The 23,176-nt window shown below is 33.6% G+C and overlaps 1 protein-coding gene across 3 annotated transcripts in view; it reads left to right on the top strand.

The window, feature by feature from the left end:
- The window catches only part of SMCHD1 (structural maintenance of chromosomes flexible hinge domain containing 1), a 134,020-nt gene that overhangs the window by 92,411 nt on the left and 18,433 nt on the right, over window positions 1-23,176 (top strand). For 2 of the 3 annotated variants that reach the window (XM_044934738.1, XM_025273420.2), the window contains 12 exons: window positions 1,206-1,321; window positions 2,319-2,383; window positions 5,121-5,208; window positions 5,831-5,962; window positions 6,862-7,011; window positions 10,905-11,031; window positions 11,195-11,314; window positions 12,252-12,337; window positions 12,918-13,040; window positions 14,600-14,790; window positions 16,520-16,629; window positions 17,014-17,084. In XM_044934738.1, the coding sequence (XP_044790673.1) occupies window positions 1,206-1,321; window positions 2,319-2,383; window positions 5,121-5,208; window positions 5,831-5,962; window positions 6,862-7,011; window positions 10,905-11,031; window positions 11,195-11,314; window positions 12,252-12,337; window positions 12,918-13,040; window positions 14,600-14,790; window positions 16,520-16,629; window positions 17,014-17,084 (1,379 nt within the window). Of the gene's footprint in view, window positions 1-1,205; window positions 1,322-2,318; window positions 2,384-5,120; window positions 5,209-5,830; window positions 5,963-6,861; window positions 7,012-10,904; window positions 11,032-11,194; window positions 11,315-12,251; window positions 12,338-12,917; window positions 13,041-13,247; window positions 13,389-14,599; window positions 14,791-16,519; window positions 16,630-17,013; window positions 17,085-23,176 lie in introns of those variants that run through there. The other variant, XM_025273422.3, reaches the window with a different exon arrangement.

Raw genomic sequence — 23,176 nt, 5'->3', positions numbered from 1 at the left:
AGCCTGGTGGGCTGCTGTCTATGGGGTCACACAGAGTGGGACATGACTGAAGTGACTTAGCAGCAGCAGCAGCAACAAAGACACTTAGTAACAGCAAAGATTTACTGAATATCTGCTATGCCCACCCACTATGCTAGATTCTTAGTTTCAGTAATGAACATGGCAGTTTTCATTGAGTTCAGTCTAATGTAGGAGACAGTCAACTAAGCAGATGATTCCTGTGTAATATGGCAGCTTTCAAGTCAATAGGAAATTATATTTGCTTTGCATAGGTCATTTTCTTGAAGACTTTGATTTTCTCGAATGAATATTCCTGTGCGGTGAAAGAAGCAGACTAGAAAGTTTAAAGTGAAATTTAACAATATTTTAAAGTAATTATGTATATACATAAACTTTTAAATCTGTTCGAGGAGATAAGTCCTATTTCCTGTGTAAAAACTGTAATAGGTGACCAATGAATATTATAGATGATAAATATAAGGGAATATTACTAGTTTAACTATGGTATGCTATTGAAAAATCATAAAAGAAGGTAAACGGTGTATTTGCAGACTACATAAAGCATATAGATTTGTAACCATTTGACCTAGATTGGCTGAGTCTCAGTCTAACTTTTCTTTTTTATTTTTTACTGAAGTATAATTGACTTACAGTGTTGTCTTAATCATTGCTGTACGGCAGAGTGTTTCAGTTATACATACATATACACATTCTTTTTCATATTCTTTTCTATTATGGTTTATCACAGGATATTAAATATAGTTCCCTGTGCTGCAGATAACATGGCCTACCCTTTTTGGTCTTGCTTGGCAGACTGTGAAAATAAGACAAAGGACTATTAATGGCAAAAATGTGTTTTTCTTTTTCTCGCTTTATAGCATCATTTATGGCATGAAGTAGGAACATAATGTGTTTATACAAACACATGACATGTACATCATCATCTTTACAATACTGAAGTATCAAAGATGTATTTATTAGATTTCTGTGGGAGGTTTAGCACTATTGATCTATATCCAATACCTGTAATGATTGTATAGTTCTGTAGACAAATAGTTGAGGAAGACTAATTATAGTTTTATTTCTTCATCAGAATTTTATTATTAACATTTAAAGAAGATGTATGCTTTAAGACATAGAATTATTTAACCAAATCCACTAATTGAACTAGAAAGAAAGTAACTTTTTAATGTTCCCTATTACAGATTTTATGATCACTGTTATTTCTGAAGATGACAGTATCATTAAAAATATTAATCCAGCACGTATTTCCATGAAAATGTGGAAACTGGCAAACAGTGGGAACCGACCACCAGCAAATGTAAGTCATAGAAAGCATTTTAGAAGTTAAAAGTAGCTCTTAGATTTAACATAAAATTAAATGTAGTTTAATATAAAAATGCAGTGTGTATATCCTGTAGAACTAGAAAGTAACCCATTCCATCACTTAGGTTTTTAAAAAATATACCAGGGTGAGTTTCAGAAGTAAGTCTAAAGAGCAGTAGCACAAGACAGAAAACCACTAAATATTATTAAGAGATAATATAGAAAGGGAGAGAAAGAAAAATGATTGATAGAGTACAGAGTAGTAGAGTGGACAGACGGTTTGAGAGTCTAAAGCTGCCCAATCTGATAGAAATACAATACTAGCCACATGTGATACTTAAATTCTGCTAGTAGCCACATTAACAAGAAATAAATTAATTTTAATATAGTTTTAAACTAATATGTTAAAAAATTACCATTTCACCATGTACTCAGTATTTTAAAATTTAATAATGATGTTTTGCATGCTCACATCTTCCCAGGTCTTTGGAATTTGCTGTGTGTTTTACGCTTACACTCCTCAGTCTGAGCCAGTCACATTTTGGGTGCTCAGTGGTCACTATGGGCTGCCATACCAGACAGTGCCAAACTGAAACAGACCTCACAGTGGACAATAAACCAAACTGTATCAGGGGTCCTCATTTAATAATGCCTTTTAGGATTTATATTTCAGTTTAGTCATCTGTTTAGGAAACTAGCTTCCTTAATTTATACCATCAGTCCCACCAATCTGCTATTACCTTAAAATTATGTCACCACCGTTAAGATCTGTTATATATCCTTTAATAATTAATGGTATATCTTTGCACTGTGACTAATGTCACTTTTGTGTCACACACGCATGATAAAGATACATATATGTAGACGTGTGTTTGTATTTATCAATCTACATGTGATTTGGATTCACACTTGGTAAAGTAAGTTTCTGTCCTAAATATACTATGCTAAATGTTTGTGATTTCTCTCTTTTCCTTTCCCACGTTTCCTTCTAGGCAGAAATATTTAGTTGTAATAAAATAAAGGATAATGACAAAGAAGATGGCTGCTTCTATTTCAGGTATTTCTCAAATCATTTCATATTTTAATGCATATTTTGTTACGAAGTTAATCAGCGTTGGCAACATGTGCCTGTTTAGCTAAGGAGAAATAATTTATGATCAAATAGAAAATATTTTGTCTACAAAGTTTGCAAAATGATTTGGGGAAAGATTGTTGTGATATATTTGCTTTCAGAACTATCAAAAACATCAGAAGAATTCTGTTGTCAGGGCATTTATAATATTTTATTATATAGGAGATTTCTATAATTCTAAACTTAAGATCTTACAAAATAAAAAAACTGAACTAGTTTTTTTATTTAACTATGTGACTTTAAGTGTTGCTTCTTTCTTCTGTACTTTGAAATCTGTAAATGGTTTTGGATACATGGTGCCTAAGGTTTCATTTATTAGAAATGTCTTTTTGCCTTTTGAACTAATAATTGCTTTATTTCATTAAATGTATTAGTTTATTAAGCCAAATAGAAAACAAAAGGTACAAATTGTTCACAATAATACCAGCATTCACAATTACCTGTGTGTTTAACTTTGTTGAGATCCCTATTTTTCCACATAGCTTCAAGTTACTATCTATTATTATTTCATTTTACCTTGACCATTTCTTCTTGGCCAGGTGTAGTGGTAATGAACTCTCTTAGCTTTTGTTTATATGAGAATGTGGTCATGCTGCATGGCATGCAGGATCTTAGTTCCACAACCTGGGATCAAACCCTGCCCCCCGAACCCCACCCTGGTCCCCCACCTCCCTGCAGTGGAATCACTTGAGCCCTAACCACTGGCCAACCAGGGAATTCCTTTCTGAGAATGTTTTAATTTCTCCCTCATTTTTTGAGGGACAGTTTTGCTGGAAGTAACATTCTTGGTTGACAGTTTCTTTTAACACTTTGAGAACATTGGCCTACTGCCTTCTGACTTCCAAACTTAGTGATAAGAAATTACCTTGTTGAGGATGCCTTGTATGTAATGATTTGCTTTCCTCTTGCTGCTGCTAATATTCTTTTTCTTTGTCCTATGAAAGTTTGTGTTAGTGTCTTGGTGTTGGTCTCTTTGAGTTTTATCTTACTTGGAATTCCTTGAGCGTCTGGGATATTTATATTAATGTCTTTCATCAAACTAGGGAAATTTCCAGCCATTTTTCAAAAATTGTCCCTGCCATACTTTTCCCTTTTTTCGCCTCGAATTCCCACAGTGTGTATGTTGGTCCACTTGATGTATCTCAGGTCCCTTACACTCTGTTCACTTTCCTTCTATCTTTTTTCTTTCTGTTCCTCAGACTGTATAATTTCCACTGTCTTATCTTCAAGTTCATTAATTCTTCACATACTTGAATCTGCCTTTGAATACTTGTAGTGAGATTTTCACTTCAGTTATTGTACATTTCAGCTGAAGAACTTGCTTTTGGTTTCTTTTTAAGTTTTCTCTTTAATTGAAATTTTTGTCTTTTTCTGTACATTACTTTCTTGACTCTTTTCACATCTTCTTTTAATTCTTTGAGAATCTTTATAACAGTTGTTTTAAAGTCCTTGTCTAGTATATCAGCCTCCTGATGTTTTTCAGGGACAGTTTTGATTGACTTATTTTCCCCATACTTTACTATTTGTTTGCCTTCTGGGGTTTTTGTTACTGAAAATTACACATTTGAATCTAATAATGTAATCACACTGGAATTGAGTCCTTTCAGTGTGCACTTATGTCAAGGCAATGTCAGATTACTATATATCTATCTAACTGTTTTGAGTTTTGTTATCTTATTACAGACCAGTAACAAAAATGAAGTTTTAGGTATTTATACACTCATCTCTGTGAATAATGATAGGTTTATTGCTTTCTAATCCTTAGTTGTTTTATTTCTTTTCCTTGCTGTACCTCACTGGCTAGGACTTAGAGTAAAATATTGAATGGATACGATGAGAGTGATTATTCTAAAATCATTCCCAGTCCAAAAGGGGCATCTCAGCATTTCACTTATAATTATGATGTTCACTTTAGGGTCTTTATTTTGGGTAGGTATCGTTATCAGGCTGTTCATTTGTAATCATTACTAAAAGAACTTCTATTTTTCATGAATGACATTAGGTTTCATCATCTGTTGAGGCAGTAGGTGTTATTTTTCCTTTTCTTTATATATATATATATATATATATATATATGGATAGATAGATACAGGTATATAGTTTTACTCCTAAATTTTATTTATTTGGCTGCTCCATCATTTATGTATTCATTGTGTTTGTGGCCAAAATAGTCTGGCAAGTCTACCTCTTACTAAGTTCCTTATTGGTAATTTAGTTACAATAAATATCTTTTATATATATAGATATATAATTACATAGTTATTTATTTAGAACATATAAATGGAAAACAAAGCAGTATAAGATCAGTTGGATAGTTTATAAACTTGAAATATAAAACTGAGATGGAAATTTGTGTGGAAATGAAGCTAAATTCATTTGATATGTAATTCAGCGTTTATTGTATTTACTACTTTATCAACTTTATATTCAATTTTTACCACATCCAGAGTTTTTGTTCTAGATGTTTTGTGATAGAATGTCTAGGTAAGAGGGACTGATATTAAGCTTCATGTTGCAGGAAGTATTTGATGAATGAAGTTGAATGTGGTAAAGTAACTCTCTTACTCATTTAGTTTTCATGGAAGGAAAAGAAATGTTAATGCTTTTAATTTCTTTCCCTTTTATTTAAAAGTTACCAGTGATCTTATCTCATTCTTCTTAGGGATAAAGCAGTTCCTAACAAGGTGGGGACATACTGTATCCAGTTTGGTTTTACGATGGATAAAGCAAATATTCTTAACAGTGAGCAGGTTTGTTTACTCTGTTTATGCATGGCAGTTAGCTTTAGTTACCTTCACATTTTCTTACGTGGTTGAGGAATGAAGTGTTTGAAGTGTTTTGTTTAAAAGTGCTTTGATTATTGGATGGAAGGTATAAATGCCATCTTCAGGAATTTTAGAATATATATATACTTAAATTATGTTGATTAAACTTGACCTGATACTGAAGTTACTTTTTTATCCCTGTTGATATTGAGGACTTGATTAGTAATTAATCTATATCATGGTCAGGGTTGCTTCTATCAGTTGTATGTGAAAATGTTTCAAGTAATAACATTTCAGGATTCTAGATAATGAAGTTTTAAGGTAGTTTTAACATACATCATCTCCATTCATTATTGTTAGTGCACTAATTTTTTTTAACAATTACATGTATTGTTAAGTGTTTCTAAATTTGTTTTTAAATGGTTAACATTCAAACATTAATGTTACACCTTTTATTTTCAGTTTTAAAAAGTTGATTGGTTTTAAGAATTTAATGGAAATATGTTTTGGAAGGTAGTATTTCATTTCATTTAGGATATGCTCTGTTTCTTCATCGTTAAATACTAAACTATTAATGTGTTGTTAATAAGAATGCTCCTTTTCTTAGATTATAGTGGATGTTCTACCTAATCAACCTGTGAAGTTAGTTCCTGAAATTCAGCCAGCTACACCAGCTGTTTCAAATGTTCGCTCAGTTGCCAGTAGGACCCTGGTCAAAGATTTGTATCTTCATATCACGGTAATGTTTATTTACTTCCAAATTACCAAGGGTAACAAACATTATTCCTAGTTTCAAGGTGCAAGATAGTTACTATAGAATCCTATCTGAATTATTCTGTTCAAGTTTATAGGAAAAATTTATGCAAGTTAATGAAAGGCTTATCAGTATCTTTATACTTAAATACAAATAGAGAATGAATTCCATTATACATAAAATAAATCCAGATATACTAAGTAGGAGTGATTAAAAAATGCAGAAATCTGCCCACCTTTACTAATATATATCTTTAATCCACTATTTCATGTAAGCATTATGAATGTGTTAAGTAAGTCAGTTCTTCAGTGTCCATTTCAGTGAGGGGCAGGAAGTAATTAAGTATGTATTTTGAAGAGATTTGCCATCATGACTGATCATAATGAGCTCTTTAAAACTTTCTGGTTACCCAGAGGGTAAGCAAAAATAGGGCTGCTAAGAATATTAACAACAACATGTAAAATAACACTAGTGGGACTTCATTTTTTTAAAAACTTGGCAAAGAGGGTTGTTAACGCCTTCAGTGTGTTTTCTTGTTTTTAGACCATGAAACTTAACTGATTCTTAAACTGGTTTTCCCTTGATCTTAAATAGATGCTAAAGGTACATAACACTTTTTAAAATGTGAGACCTTTTAATAAAGTTGGGAATCATTGTATTAGGTGGAAATTTTTGGTTCTTTTATGGTTTCTGGGATTATTTCCTGCCTGTAGAGCTCTTACTCTGAGATCTGAATTCTATGTTTGGAGTAAGAAGGATCAGGGTGATTTAATATTTGGAGCTTTATAAATAGGTCATATTTCTGATTTTCCCATGTCCTTCTCTGTGTTTGATCTTTTTTCTGCTTCTTTTAATTAGTTTTCTTAAACTTTTCATTGTTTAAGGATGACTACAACAATCATACTGGAGTTGATTTGGTTGGCACTGTAATGGCTACCATCAAAGGTTCTAATGAGGAAGATGACATACCTCTCTTTAATGGGAAAATTAGAACACTTGAATTTCCCTTTGTGAAAGGTTCAGCTGAAATCACGGTAATATTTTTGTGTTCTAGTAGATAAGGTTTTGGTATTTAATAGTTTAAACCACAATATTATTAGACTTGTTCTTTTGTATGTATAGCTATGATGATATTCTAATTATAGCATTAAATTGGAAAGTCAGATAAGATATTTTGATTTTTGTTCTGAGCTATTATACATTGAACCCACTATCATTGTTACTGTTAAAAAGACCCTATTTTTCTTTTTCCCTGTGGATGACTGTTTTCTGTGACTGGATTGTTTTAACTTCACTGACAGTATAATCATGTTTCATTGAAAAGCCAGCATCCTGTGGATAGAAATAGAATCAAACATAGCCCAGGTAAAATGTACACATATCTAGAAAAGTTTAGTAAAACTAGCTTATCTTTGTCATTCTTTTTTTTTTTCCAAAATGGAAATAGCTTTGCTTATATAAAGCATACCCAGTGAGAGAACATAAATAATCACTGCACTGTCACCATTCAGAGATACTGACGATTAGCAATTCAGTGTATAATCTTCCACACTTTTCTGTATATACACTAACACCTCATGGATGTCCTATGAATGTGATTTATATAGACATGGAGGAGGGTGTAAAATTTCATTAATATAATAGAATTCTACTTTAATGAAACCTTTTCTCATTTCGCACATCCTTGCTGAATATCTGTCAGTTCAGTTCAGTCACTCACTTGTGTCTGTTTGCGACCCCATGGACTGCAGCATGCCAAGCTTCCCTGTCCATCACCAACTCCCGGAGCTTTTTCAAACTCATGTTCATCAAGTTGGTGATGCCATCCAATCCTCTGTCATCCCCTTCTCCTCCTGCCTTCAATCTTTCCCAGCATCAGGGTCTTTTACAGTGAGTCAGTTCTTCACATCAGGTGACCAAAGTCTTGGAGCTTCAGCATCAGTCCTTCCAGTGACTATTGAGGACTGATTTCCTTTACACTTGACTGGTTTAATCTCCTTGCAGTCTAAGGAGGCTCTCAAGAGTCTTCTCCAACACCACAATTTAAAAGCATCAATTCTTTGGCCTCAGCTTTCTTTATGGTCCAACTCTGACGTTCATACATATATCTTTATCTCGAGAATAAATCTACATTGTTGTGTTGATGGTTATAATTTATTTGATCAATCCTAAAGTGAAAATGTACTTTTCTTTGCAGAGTTTTATCAGCAGTGCTTGCATGAGCTTTCTTCACATTGTTTTAACAATATTAGGCTTACAATTGGGGAATCTGCCATCTTGCACCTGGTCTACATTTCGACTTCTTGGTTGGTCTGGCAAAGACTGACCATCACAGCATTTCCATTTTAATTAGTTTTCAACACTTTAAAAATTCCTGAATTTTCAGAAAGAGATCTTTTTCTGTAATGCCGTAATGGTCTTCGCCAGACCAACGAACAAGCTGAACATCTCTATAGATTCCTGGTTTATTTGGAGAATTCGAAAGACTTGGCAGTACTGGGCCAAGATTCTCTTCAGGTAGTAGGATTTTCCAGTCAGCTGCATCCATGCTGCTGCTTTTCATTCCTTGACATTGAGGGCAAGTGTCAGTTGCTACTTACATTTACCCTTGTTCTTTTATTTTTATCATGGTTGAGGATAAAGTGAAATTTTCTTACACTCTAACAAAGATTGGGTAATGAAACCACAAGTTGAAAAACAGAAGGGCGGGGAAGACATTTTGAACATGCAGAGTCAGTTTGCATTGGAAGAACACAGGTGCCCACTCCCTGTATCCAGGTTACCGCTGTCCTGTTTCCTTGGCCACAGTCACAGGCATTTGGTTACCCTGCTGTACACATTTCTGAGGTTGGGACAGTGACATAAACTATTCTCCCACAGCTACATGTTCTGTCAGCTTCGTGTCATGCATGTGATTTTCCACTAGAGGTTCCTAGTATCACGTTGAAGAAGCAGAAATCTCTCAGGTCCTACTTGCCTCCTGACCATGTATTAATTTGGTAGGTCTGGGGCAGGGCTGTGGAATCTGATCTGATCTGTGCAGGTGATTCTTGTCATTAGGGACATTTAAGAGACACTGGGTCTAGAACATAGTCATTTGTTCCCGTTTGTTAGAAAAGAATGTGTACTGCTTTCTTTAAAGCTTTAATCTAAATTTATAATTATTCATGTTTGTTAATTGTGTTATTCAAATTCTTTGTCATTTGCCTTCTTGATCTACATTTTACTCTGCTGTGTATTTGTCCATTGCTTGCATTTCAAGTTGCCATTTGTATATGAATCCAGTTTTGGACTCTTCAGTTCTCTTCAATTCTGTTATTCCATGGATTTTGGTAAACTGAACACATAGATTACAAACTGTAAAACTTTGAGATAGAAAAGGCCTCCTTAAATAAGACATCAAGGATAAGATTTTATATTTAATTATATAAATAGAAGATTAATAATATTTTGGTATAATAATGTATTAGTACAGTATATTGAACATATTTTTAAAATATTCTGAAGAACTTCCTGCAAATCAATAAGAAAAAAGACAATCTAGTAGAAAAATAAATGATAATGAATATAAACAGGCAGTTAGTGGAAGAGAAGCTATAAATAACTAATGAACAAGAAGCAGACTTCAGTAGTAATCTGGGAAATGCTAGTTAAAACAGTAATGACTGGTTGTTTTTAATACATTTTTTTTATTAAAAAAAAAAAATGATTGATGATAAATGTTAGCCAAGCATCAGGGGAACTGGATATTACGCACTAATGATGAGAGGATAATTTGATGTAGTCATTTTCAAGAGAAATTTGATACTACCTATTAAAACAAACTTTTAACAAGTCATTATGTTTCTCTGGCTAGTCTAGAGAACACACCAAGAGGTATATAAAGGTTCTTTGCTGTATTATAAGTACTAGCTAAAATTTTTTACTAAAATGTTCATCACCCAGTGAAAGAATATTATATCTATACTTTGCATAAATGTAAAAAATTGGTAACTAAATATTTACTTGAATTGATTGACAGATCAAAATTAGTGCTGAAAGCAAATTGCTACAGTAAAGTTTGTTATATTTTAAGTGTAAGAAGTTTTATTTTTGTGTTTATATTCATATAAGTACATTGAAAACAGCTTTCAGAAACCAAATGGGATTGGGCATTGGTTTAATGATAGACTTATTTTATTATTTCGTGGATTGTTCTGTGGTGTTCTGTTGATTTAGATTTTTAAAAATTTTATTTCTCTGAACTTGATTACTATGGTCTAAAAAACAAAACAGCTAGTACCCATTGTTTCCATGTAAGACTGAAAAGATTATTTAGGATATAGATATTTGTATTGCATTATTTGCTAGCTATATGCTATAAAATATATCAGGAGTTTTTGTGTGTTTGCGTTAATGAAGAAAAATACATTAAAAAGCCCAAATCTTTAGAGCTTTTCAGGACCTCTTGTTTGGTCACCTGGGACTGATGGGTCTGCTTCCATGGTAACAGCTGTAACTTAAACTCAGCACTGGGCTTTGTGTATTTCTTTGTGATTATTTTTAAAACTTTCACACCATCAGTTGTTTCACACTGCTTCAACTTAAAGATAGAAATCAAGCCATTTCTGGTCAAGATATAAGAAGCCATTGTTATTTCTGGTCTGGAAGATACTTTTTCTCATAGTTTTCTATTGTATATAATTTTTGCAAAAGCTATTTATTGATAAGATAATTTGGCTTTCAAACCAATACCAAAGAGTTTTATGTCTTGGATGGTGCTGCTGATGTTTGAGTGAATGATTAATGAACCTCACAGGTCAGTCAGTTTTGCCTTTTAAATTTACCAGTTACTTGAAAACAGAGCACAATGAGATATATAACATTTGTGTATTTACAAATATCTTTTCAAAACTGGTTTTTCCTTACTGCTCTTTTCTTTATACAGAGTCTAGTGCTAGCAGAAAATAGTCCTGGAAGGGATAGTACTGAGTATTTTATTGTGTTTGAGCCTCGGCTGCCAGCTTTATCAAGAACGTTAGAATCGTATATCCTACCATTTATGTTTTACAATGGTAAGTCTCTAGAAAACTAGAGGATAAACTTGAGTTTGTGGTACTTTGAATAACTGTTTTGCTTTCCATTAAATGGTGCTTACTAGTTATCTAATCTTGTGATGACATTTTGGAAAAGTCACATTTTAAAAATTGAAATAAATTATCTGAATGTTTTTCTTAGATGTTAAGAAGCAGCAACAAATGGCAGCGCTTACAAAAGAAAAGGACCAATTATCCAAGTCTATTACAGTGTACAGAACTTTATTTGATACCAGCAAACAGCTTCTTGATGAGATGAAGTGTAAGTCATTTTGTGTTCAGAGGTTCTAGAAAATGACGCTTTGGGTAACGGTGAAATAGAAGGTTGAGTCCATGGGACACAAACATTGTCTGCTTCCCTTGGACTTAGGAGTGAACTGCAGGACGCAGCAGAAGGGTAGCAGCAGTGGTTCATATGACTCATCATTCAGTCTTAAGGTGAAGTGTTCTTGTCTGTAAATAAACGTATAGCTTGCTTACCTACAAAATTTTGCAATTTTTATTAGGAATCTGAATCTATATAAATGTATGGGTTTTGACATAATAATAAGGTTTATATTTAGCTTTAGCATTGGCAAAAGATACTAGATGACAGTTTAACTGAAAAAGTGATGTGTAATTTAAATTTTAGTTTGTGTATAGTTTAATTTACAAACATCTGCAGCAGAGAAATAGCTAATTTATTTTTAAATAAATACATGGCATATTTGCTACAGTTTTTAATAATGTCCGTACTGTTAGGGTGTTCGCTGAGGTGTGCACTGTCATTGCTTTCCATTTGTCAAATTTTTTCACATGTCAGGGATATTTAGAGGATAATATGAACTAAGTAATGAAATAATACATAATTTGTAGTACTAAAAATTGTTCTTTAAAAAGTCTTATTTTCTTAGAATAACCTTATGTAATTATGTATATATTACATATATTCATGTAGATTAGAATTAAATAACTTATCCAAGATTACTTGTAGTTTGCAGTTTATAATACCTCCAGTTGCATTCATTTTGTGTTTTCTTTTTGTATATTAGATGTGAACGTTAATTTTAGATTTTTAATTTATTTAAGATTTCTATAATAGTTATCGTCTTTCATTTTAGCATCAATCATTAAAAGGAAAAAAACAAGGGATTGAAAACATTTTCCAAAAACTATTATACGAGCTTTCACAAATTGATAGTTTTTGTTTTTAATTTTAGGCCAAGTTGAAGAAGCAAAAGTAAAAGAGGCCCAGTTGCGAAATGAACTGAAAAAACACAATATTGACATTTCTACAACACAGCAGGTACAATTTCCAAGTGTGTGTGAAAGTTTTTTTTTTTTTAATTCTAGCCTATAATTTGTTTTTAATCATTCATATTTTTTTAGGAATGTTGACACTATTGTTTTGGGGTCCTAAGCCATATGGGAATTATAATCCAGTCACTTACTGGACATTGAAATAGACTAACAATAATGGAGTGCTCTTTTCAGAGAAATTGCAGTTTGTGTTGCTGATCTAGTAATAGTAGTAAGTTATATTAATAATACACCAAGTTGAGAACTTGCACTGAAGTGTCCTAAGTAATAATCGGTGGCAAAGAAAATGAGAGAAAGTGACAAAAGAATAGATTTTTTTTTACAGCTTATATTCTTTATGTGTATAACTCAAAAGTCTTATTATAGGTCATATAATTCTTAACTAAGAAAAAAAGAATTAGTGAGGTTGATGCTTTACATTTCTATGATCATATCCTCAAAAGAAAAGAAATGTAGTAACTTTGTACTTGAGTTGTCCAAATTGTTGGATTTTCTCTGCTATTTTCTCTACCTTGTACAAGAGTCATTGTAATTGGCCTTGCATTTAATTATTCTATAAATTACAGGTGCCACACATTGAAGCACTTTTGAAAAGAAAGCTATCAGAACAGGAAGAACTAAAGAAAAAACCCAGAAGATCATGTACTCTTCCAAATTATACTAAAGGCAGTGGAGATGTTTTGGGAAAGGTTTGTGCTTCAACCTTTTACGAGGCAGTACATTTTATTGTCTTGTTTTCTGTAGGCTTTGGATGATCCTGGGTCTTGGAGCCATGATGGTATCAGTGGTTGGGGATCCCAAGCAGGATGGAGTGGAATTTCAACACACTGCTGAGATGGTGTGCAGTTAAAACCTATCAACTGTTTACTTCTGAAATTTTCATTTATTGTTTTCAGACTGCCATTGATTGGGTAACTGAAAATGGAGAAGGAGAAACTGCAAATAGGGGGGAGTTGCTCTACAGGGTGGACACTGTGATGTTTTTAACAGTGACACAACATTCTCATTGTTAGGGCAGGTGTTTGCTACCAGATCAGGTAAGAATAAAGGGTAAATGTGACCATACCAGTGTAATAAATGACTTTTGAAATCAGCCACAAAAATTCAGCCTTTGAGTAAGGCTTTGAGCAGTGTTGGACTTTGAGCAAGAAAACTTTGAACAAGCTTGTGACTAAAATCCAGTGGGTCCTCTGCATCCACAGGTTCTAATTCCTCGAATTCAGTCAACTGCAGAGGAGAAATATTTGAGGGAGGAAATTCTAGAAAGTTCCAGAAAGCAAAACTTGAGTTTGTCACATGCACATGCTGGCAACTATTTATATAGCATTCGCATTGTATCAGGTATTATAAGTAATCTAGAAATGGTTTAAAATATACTTAATGTTATATGCAAATACTGTGACATTTTATATAAATGATTTAAGAATCCATAGATTTTAGTATCTAAGGGGATTCCTGGAACCAGTTCCCTGTGGATACAGATGGATGGTTGTACACTTGACCCTTCAGTAGCAAAGGTTTGAACTGTGAGGGTCCACTTAGACACAGACTTTTTTTTCTTTTTTAACTAAATACTGACTACAGTACTGCTTAATGGTTAAATCCTTGGATATAAAGTTAGGTATGGATGACCCACTGTGAAGTTACATACAGATTTCCAGTTGATCAGAGGGTCGGGGGCCCTAACCTCCGTACCCTCCATACATAACCTCCTTAGCCTTCACACATAACCTCCATACAGTTGTTTGGTGGTCATCTGTTTTTGTAAATAGGGGAGTGACTATTAATTCTGAGCCCTACAGAATTTATAAAAATGGAAGAAATTATTCTTATTTGTGATATTTAGATTTATTTTCTAAAAAATCATTGGCATAAATGATCTACTTAGAAGGGTATAGCTATATTTAGGTTTAAGTGTGTTTTATGCTTTAACAATTGACATACCCACTAGTAGAGAAATGGATGTGAAAAAAAGGTACGTCACCTAACTGATAATATGCCAAATATTTTTATTTGGTTATTGGCAAATTTTACTGTAGTTTAATCTGTAAAATAGTTTTTTGAAATTAAATAGCATAAGAGACTATTTAAAATATTTAAGCCAGTAAGCTTCTACAGTTTGAGAATTTTTTGTTAATTTATATGAATGTTTCCCAAAAAAAAGTGTTTTTGCTGTTTAGATGTTGACTTTTAAAATATTTAATATATTTTAAAAGTTTTTTACTTGATTTTTTTAAATGGCTTCTAGATTGCACACCTGGCACAGATTGAAGATGATAGAGCTGCAATGGTTATCTCTTGGCATCTGGCAAGTGACATGGACTGTGTGGTCACCCTGACCACTGATGCTGCACGTCGAATTTATGATGAAACCCAAGGTCGTCAGCAGGTGTTGCCCCTCGATTCTATTTATAAAAAGACTCTTCCAGATTGGAAAAGGTTAGAAAAAAATGCAAGTAGTGATTAAAAAAAAAAAATACCTGTTCTATTTTTTATCAAATCATAGAATTTTAAAATTTCTCTGAAAGGTACTTAAAACAGAGAAGTGACTTACATTATCTACATTATTTTTTGTCTTCCTCACGAATATGATCTTCATTAAGATCAGTGTTACAGTATATTTCATCACATATGCTGGCCAGGTTTAATTTGCCAGTTAAATGTTATTTGTTTATATGACAGATACACATACAAACATACAACAAACAGGAAGGATGGTGAGATGTCATTATCATTAACAGACTATTTAACTCCTTTATTTGGAGTAAGAGTATAGATCAATGTCTTTTGTCCTATTGTAAGTCCTATAAAAATAAACAGCCATCATTTAGGTAGAGAAGGTCTCTATTGGAACTGCCATTAGCAAAATTGAAATGTAAGAGAGCATCTAGTTGGGATGTTACATCTGTGTTTTAATATAAATCTGTTTTCTCGAATTGTTTTCCCATATACTTGTCAAAATAAGTTTTTCAGAATAACCATGCAAACCAATTAGCCATTTAAGTATTTTATGTGTACTCTAGTTTTGACTATTTTTAAAAATCTGCCTTAAAAGACTCAAGCAAAATGGTGATAGCAAAGCAAAAAAAAAATTAGAATATATAACAGAATATTGACCAAAAATTTTCTCAGATTCCTAAACAAAGTTTTGCAAGGCCTACAGTTGAGTAGGAATGGGACTTGAAGGAGAATGGAAACTATAAATTAAGAACTTACTGTGTCATTTAACTAACATTTTATTTCACTTTGTAATCTAAACATAAATCAAGCAAACAGCTGGAATTTGAACTCAAATCTGTCTGCTTCTAAAATCTCCCACTCTGCTCCCAGTCAGTACCCATTTTAAATAACATTAAATAACATGGGATGTCCTATCAAATCATTGTAACTGTGTTGAAAAGAGTAATAATTTTTCTGAAAGTAATTTTCCCTTCAGGAGGTCTTCTTTTTTTTTTTTTCATTATCCCTGAGGATCAAATGAAGAATGCTTTATTTAGGGAAAGTATGAATTTGGTATTTAAGGCTAATGCTTGCTCTAAAAACTAGTTATTCTTACTTCCTGGTCTTGTGCCTCCTACTGGGATTGAGTTGACTAGCTCTTAAAGCCACTCCCCCCTCTACTTCTACCTGCACAATTTGGGGAAAGCTACCCTATGTGGGCAGAGAAAGCCCTGACACCCCAGTCAGCCCCCATCTCTTGAATCTCATTGTTATCCCTGGATTTCAATTGCTCATTCTGAACACTGTGTCAGAGGACAGGTGGCCAGAGTACTGGGCGGCTGCTTTTCCATGTTCTCAGCCTTGGCCTTGCCTGTGCCCTCAGCCATTGTAGGGCCACTGTCCGCATGAGACAGTCATATCATTGGCATTCTAGGTTAGGGCCAGCTTGAGAGGCTGCATCTCTTCTTTCCTTGTCAGAACTAAACAAAGCTTAGTTTATATCAGTTTTACAAACTAATTGAGGACAGATAAAACTAAGCAGGTATTTTTTTTAATGGTAAATATTGTTTTCATTTCCAAAGGCGTAACAGTTAAGCATTTAGGAGTATTACCTGTGCATAGGGAGTTGTGATCACAGAGATAATCAGTGTATTCATATGTTTTTCATCATATATGTATTTTTTGATGATAAGTTACATATTTTGTTTAAAACCTTTTTTAAATTCAGACCTCTACCTCATTACCGAAATGGAAAATTGTATTTTAAACCCATTGGAGACCCTGTCTTTGCCCGAGACTTGTTGACTTTTCCAGATAACGTAGAACACTGTGAAACAGGTAAGAAAGTTGTGACATTTTTTATACATATGTTATGCATGTGATTCAGATACTTAAATTACTGATTATGGAAAATTATGTTCTTATTTAGTTTATAAATGATAGTTGTATTAATATTTACTTCTCTTATTTGTCCTATTAGAAGAAAGTATTGAATAAAATTCCTATGTTAGCATTATTTCTAAGAAAACTTCATAATACTATATGTTAAATTTTTTTTTAATATGTTATTTTTTTTTTTTTTTCAAATGTTTCATGTGCAGTCATTGTATTTCAACTTCTGGGTACACAACAGCATGCTCACCAGCAGAAGTCTGTGTTAATATTTTAATATGACCAAAAAAGATATCATAATTTTAACATTTTGTTTGTTGAATTTTTTAGTATTTGGTATGCTGTTAGGAGACACTATTATTTTGGATAATTTGGATGCTGCCAATCATTACAGAAAAGAGGTATGTACTTGAATTCTTTTTTAATTTGTAGCTCCAATTTTACTGTGTTTTAAAATTTAATGTTAGAGATCTATAAAGAATTTTATCTTGAGATACATGTGCAAATGACAGCAACACCAATTTAAATCCTATAAATTGATAAGCAGCATGAATCTGAGCAAAATATATGAATGAATTTGCCAAGATGCAAATTAAAATGAAATGTTTGCGGGCTGTGAAATTGTCTGAGTTTCAACATCAATGTCTATTAATGGTGGTATTGAAAAAGAGTTATCTCAGATAATGTCGTTGGAAACACAATTTGAGGCAGCCCTTGTTTATTGGTTGTTAGGGCTGTAACAAAGTACCACAGACTAGGTGGCTTAAACAGTAGAAATGTGTTGTCTCACAGTTCTGCTGGCTTGAAATCCAAATGCAAGGTGTGAGAAGGGCCAGTTCTTTCCAGGGGTTATAAGGGAAGGAGTCTGTTCCATGCCTTTCTCCTTGGTTGGCAGATGGTCATTCTCCCTGCATCTGTTTGCATCTAATGCTTATGTACCCAAATTTCTCCTTTATTTAAGGACACTACTCATTGGATTAGAGCCCACTGTTATGACCTCATTTTAATTTGATTGTTAAGACCCAGTCTTCAATTCACGTCACATTTTTGAAGAACTGGGGGGGTTAGGACATTAACACAGGGATTCTGAGGGATACAATGCATCTGATAATACCTTTGCAGAGCATTTAGCAATATAAATGTTTATCGATTGCTACATAACAAACACTTCAAAAGTTAGTGGCTTTAAGCAGTAACAGCATGTTAGTTCTCATTCCTTGCTGGGTTTCTCTAAGTAGTGTTGGCTACTTGCACTGGGATGGTGAAAGCTCCAAGCGCCTCCCTCACACAGCTGGCAGCTGATGCTGCTTGCCACTGTGATTTAGCTGTAGCTGGCCAGAGCCACCTCTGGGGCTGCCACCTACACCATTGTTCTCAGCCCCCCTCATGGGTGTGTGAGGTAACGCCATTAAGGTTTTTAGAAACCTTTTTCTCGCTAAAAGCATCTGGAAAGCAGTGCCTTAAATCTTTCTGAGGTCTTAACATAGGGGCATCCTTCAGTTCAGTTCAGCTCAGTCGCTCAATCGTGTCCAACTCTTTGCGACCACATGAATTGCAGCACGCCAGGCCTCCCTGTCCATCACCAGCTCCCAGAGTTCACTCAAACTCACGTCCATCGAGTTGGTGATGCCATCCAGCCATCTCATCCTCTGTTGTCCCCTTCTCCTCCTGCCCCCAGACATCCTTCACTTGACTTTGATTCCAAGGCTACATTATACTGACTGTGCACTGGGTTTGATCTTAGCCTGGAGGCTCTCCGTTTCTTTTTCAACAACATTTTTTTGGCCAAACAGTCTGGGAAGGAAAAACTGTCCAACTCAGCAAATTCTTGATTAGAAATATTTGAAATTATTTCTGAAAATGAATTAATTCCTACTTAGTTTATCTCCCATTCATACTGGCTCATTCATAACTGACTACTGGCTGGTCACACAGCAGGGGTTGTAGGCTGGCAGACTTAGATCTCTCCACACAAGCCACTCCTTGTGGCTGCTGGGGATTTTATCAGTGGCATCTGGGTCCTAAGAAGGAAAGTTACAGTGGTAAAGACAGAAGTTACAGGTCTCTTAAGTCCCAGTGTCGGGAAGTACATTTGGTTGGTCAGAATCTGGCCAGCCTAGATCCAAATGGGGGAATAGGGAGTTTGGAATAGAGTCTTTCCTTTCCATGGGACAGGCAAAGTAGATGCTGCCTTCTTTATATCATCATATATTAAGATAATTTATCTTACAGACATGCTCTCACAAAAATATTCACTGGAATGTTTAAGAATTTTTATCAGGAAATTTTGAAAGCAGTGTAAAGGCCATCAGTTAGGATTGCACCACTCCATTATGGTAATTTATACAGTAGAATAGTATGTATCTATTAAAAATATTTAAAGCAGATTGATGTGTCCTAATGAAGAAGACTTGCAAAATACATTGTTTCGTTGAAAAGCTGCAAAATGATAATGTACAAAATTAAGCCCTTTAGAAAATAAGTTTATGTAGTTTAAACAAGATGGGAGAATATATTGTATACTGTTGTATTTATTAAGAAAGATTAATCTTTCTATATTACTTTTAAGTTTTTCTTCATGAGGAAAGAAAGGCAATCTGTTGTGAAGAAGGGCCTTTCAGAGGGCTGTTGTCAAGACTGAATAAAATAAGAAAAGAAGAAATGAATAAAATTTCAGTAAAGGAATGATCTATTTGAATCTGAAATCCAAAGGTCTTGAATTTGTTGATATAAAAGAAGTATTAAATTTAATAAATATGGTGTTAGGGACTTGGAAATAGGTGATAAACATGTATGTAAACATTATAGGCTTGCAAAATATTATAGCTGAAAATGAGTGAGAGTAGTTACTGAAGAGAAAACAGAAGTCAGTTTAAAATATGATCTAGTACTCTTAAATAGTGTATTATAAAATCATGGATATCTTAAAATCATATAGTCTAATACTCTAGATGAGAAACCTTAAGTACAAAACAAATAGTGGTTCTGTATCAAGTCATAGTACTAATTCATGGCAAAACTAGAACTACTCAGAACAGATTTTCTATGTGCCCAGTTAGAAGAAATAGTAAGTGTGTCTTCAGTTTAGGAGAGCTAAATTATGAGATTACTGAAAATTAAACAGCCAATTGGGAAAAACTATTTGGCGTCTTCATGAATGGTTCCTTTTGAACTTAAAAATGGCTCTAATACACTATATCAGAAAATGGCTGTGGATGAGGAAGTTGCTGTATTCCGATGGTGATTACCATGTTTATATGTCCTGAATTATAAGCCAGAAATCATACCCATTAGAAGTTATGACAATATATAATCTATTAGGAGAAGGTGAGTAGCTTACTAGTGAGGATGAATTAGCAAGTTGAGTAATAATTGGAAGATTCTGTCAATAGTTCAGTCTGTTATTTGGACACCTACAATGTATGAGACACAGTGAGGTGCTGTTAATTACTGAATAACCAGCTCTGTTGAGTCGAGTGGTGGGACCCTAATTTGTAGCTTTTGCAGCCCCCGCAGTGTGAATACTCATATCCTGGCTGACTTCCAGCGGCCTCTGTGTGGTCACTGACTGAGGCGTTCAGAAGGACCTGGTTCTCATGACCCAGTAAATGCTGGTTCTAGCATATCACTAGCACAGTGCTAGGCTTTGAGGGTTATACAAAAATGGACTAGACAACTCAGATAGCCAAAGAAAGTGCTAGCAGAGGTGAACTAATAGGCCATTTCAAAAGGCTGATTCTAGCTATATATCATTAAGATATCTTACTGTAAGAACTGGCAAAAAAGTAAGAATTCTAAGTGAAGGTGAAAACCCAGAGAGATGAACATAACACTGAAGCCTAATTTTTCTTTGAGAATATTTGTCAAACTAATGGAACTTGAGCATCTGTTGTCTCTCCCTTGGAAGGCTCAGAGGGTAAGACATACCAGAATGTGAAATCTGCTCGAAGAACCTCTTTCCCGGTAAATTAGAATCCCCGAGAGGCATAAGACTGGCATAAGACTGAACAAAAGAAATGAACTTCCTCCTCCATCTCAACTCCAGGCATTTCTGGACTGAAACAAAACTGCCTTTCTTGAACTTTAGCACTAAGTGGAAAATAAACAACTATTTTCCTAGAGAATGCATTAACAAATTGGTTGTCATGTATATTTGCAACCTGCATTCATAATACTTGAATGGTCTTCAAGGTAATACTTAAAGGTAAATATTTGATTTCATCTAATGCTGGACTTGCAGAGTCCTTAGATATGTCATCAGAGCAAACAAAATTCTCTCTGAAAGAATTCACCTTTATCTTAAAACTGAAGTAATTTTTATATTGAACACAAGAGCAAATATTTTAAAACATTTAAAATATATAAATGTTATAAACACGTTTATTAATATTTATTTTTATTAATATTTATTAATAAAAATATTAAACAGTTTAAATACATTTCATAATATATTTTACAAAAAAGTGTTGAATATAAGAGCAGGAAGATTTGAAAAAAATCAAAAAGAGCATCTAAAAATAAAAAGTATAATAAAAGTTAAATACTGGGCAGACTTAACAGCTTAATAGAAAATTTAGTCAATTGAAAGATAGGTCAGAAAAATTATCCAGACTGCAGCCCAGAGAGAAGGAATGTAATAGAGAATCACTAAGGATAGAGTTAAAAAATCTTTTTTAAAATGTTTAATCAGAGTGCCAAAAAGAGGAGGATAAAAGGATCATAGGTAATACCTGAAGAATTAATGGCTGAAAACTTTGAAGAACTGATGAAAAACATCAATGCATAGCTTCAAAAAAGTAATAGACTATATGTGACAAAAGCAGGGACAGCATTTGTTCCTTGTAGTTCCAGCATAGTTCCTCATAGTGATGTCTTTGCTTCCAAAGTTTTGAATGAAATCACTCCACTTACCAAATATTGTTTTCAAACTCTTCTAAAAAATGGCTTTTATGACATCTCTTGGTCAAATCATTAGGTTTCAGTAGTCTTTTTATTGTTTTCTCTTCATAAATTCTTCATGCCATTTATACCGATTGAACCCTTGTTGATTCCATTCCTTGCTAATCCTTACAGCAGTTACAAGTACTGCCCAGAACTGTAACTCTCTTTACTCACTGAATTTGTAAATGCTGTCTTGATCTTTTCCAGGTCAGTGGTGGCGGCCTTGCAGCAGAGGCCTAGTGAGAGCTTAAGTTGGTTTTTTTTAATGGTAAATTACAGTAAAATACATATAACAAAATTTAGCGTCTAAATCATTTTTAAGTGTACAATTTCACTAGTGTTAATTACGTTCACATTGTTGTTCAGCCAATTTCCAGAACTCTTCTTTTTGTAAAACTGAAATTGTACCCGTTAAATAGCAGCTTGTCATTTCCCCTTTCTTCTGTGCCATTTGAGAATTGGAAGACTGTCCCTTTAACCACAGGCCTATAACTCATACTGTCAGTGCATTAACAAGAGGAGACAAGAAATTTGAGTGTGTTTATTATTTAAGATGGTACTAAATCTGTAAAATCATTACCTGAATCTGATTTAAAATAACAGTTATTTGATTTACTACATATATGATTATTGGATAGTAATAATATGGTAATAATATGTGAATTCGGTCTATTTTTTTTAGTCTGTATTTTTAATGTTCACTTGTAGAAAGTGTACAAATCCAAACCAAAACTGAGAAAGTAAGATGTGATACTTTATTTTACTAAAAGATTCATTTCACCAAAGAATTCACCACAGATTTTCTTCAAGTAGACATTCCATTTTATTTAAATTTTATAGGAAGTATCTAATTTGGGAAAGCATCTGTCAGTTACCTTGGAATTATGCCAAAAGAATAAATATTAGTCATAATTTTCTGTTACATGTCCTATTGCCTTTTCATTTTGAAAATTGAATTGTATTTAACCTTTTATAATTCAGAAACGGCTTGATCTACTGTGTTAGATTGAATTAGGTGTTTCTACATGTTGCTAAATTGTCTTCTTTTCAGTCATTTTTTGATGTATGCATCCTATTTCATTGCGTGGATGTGCCATACTTTATGTAACTTATTGAATGTGCAAGATTCATACTTTTCATTATTAAAAGGATGTTTCAGTCTACGTTGTTCACATCTGTGATGATTTTTTCTGGCATATTCTTAGAAGTGGAATTTTTGGGTCATGCAGATTGTTAATCTTTTTAGCACTTGTCATGTTTTCTCTGAGATGGGCTGTCCCAAAGCAGATTAATGTTAATACAAGAAGACCCTTTCTCCAACATTCTGCCTGGGTGTGTGTTTTGCGTGTGTATTTTAAGTAGTGAAAATTCTCATTTGAGCTCCAAGTTATTTCAGTTTCACTTCTGATTACCAGTGAATTTGAACATTTTTTGTATATATCTCCTAGACTTTTTTTTTGAAAGCATATTCCTGAAGATCATGAAATACTAAATCTAAGTGTTTCTCTTTTATTCCCTAGCTTCTCTGAAAAATTTAATTCTCGACTAACAC

Source organism: Bubalus bubalis, chromosome 22 (genome assembly GCF_019923935.1).
Source record: "Bubalus bubalis isolate 160015118507 breed Murrah chromosome 22, NDDB_SH_1, whole genome shotgun sequence".
Classification (NCBI taxonomy): domain Eukaryota; kingdom Metazoa; phylum Chordata; class Mammalia; order Artiodactyla; family Bovidae; genus Bubalus; species Bubalus bubalis.
Note: the sequence above shows the minus strand (reverse complement) of the source record. Positions and strands in the feature narration are given on the sequence as shown.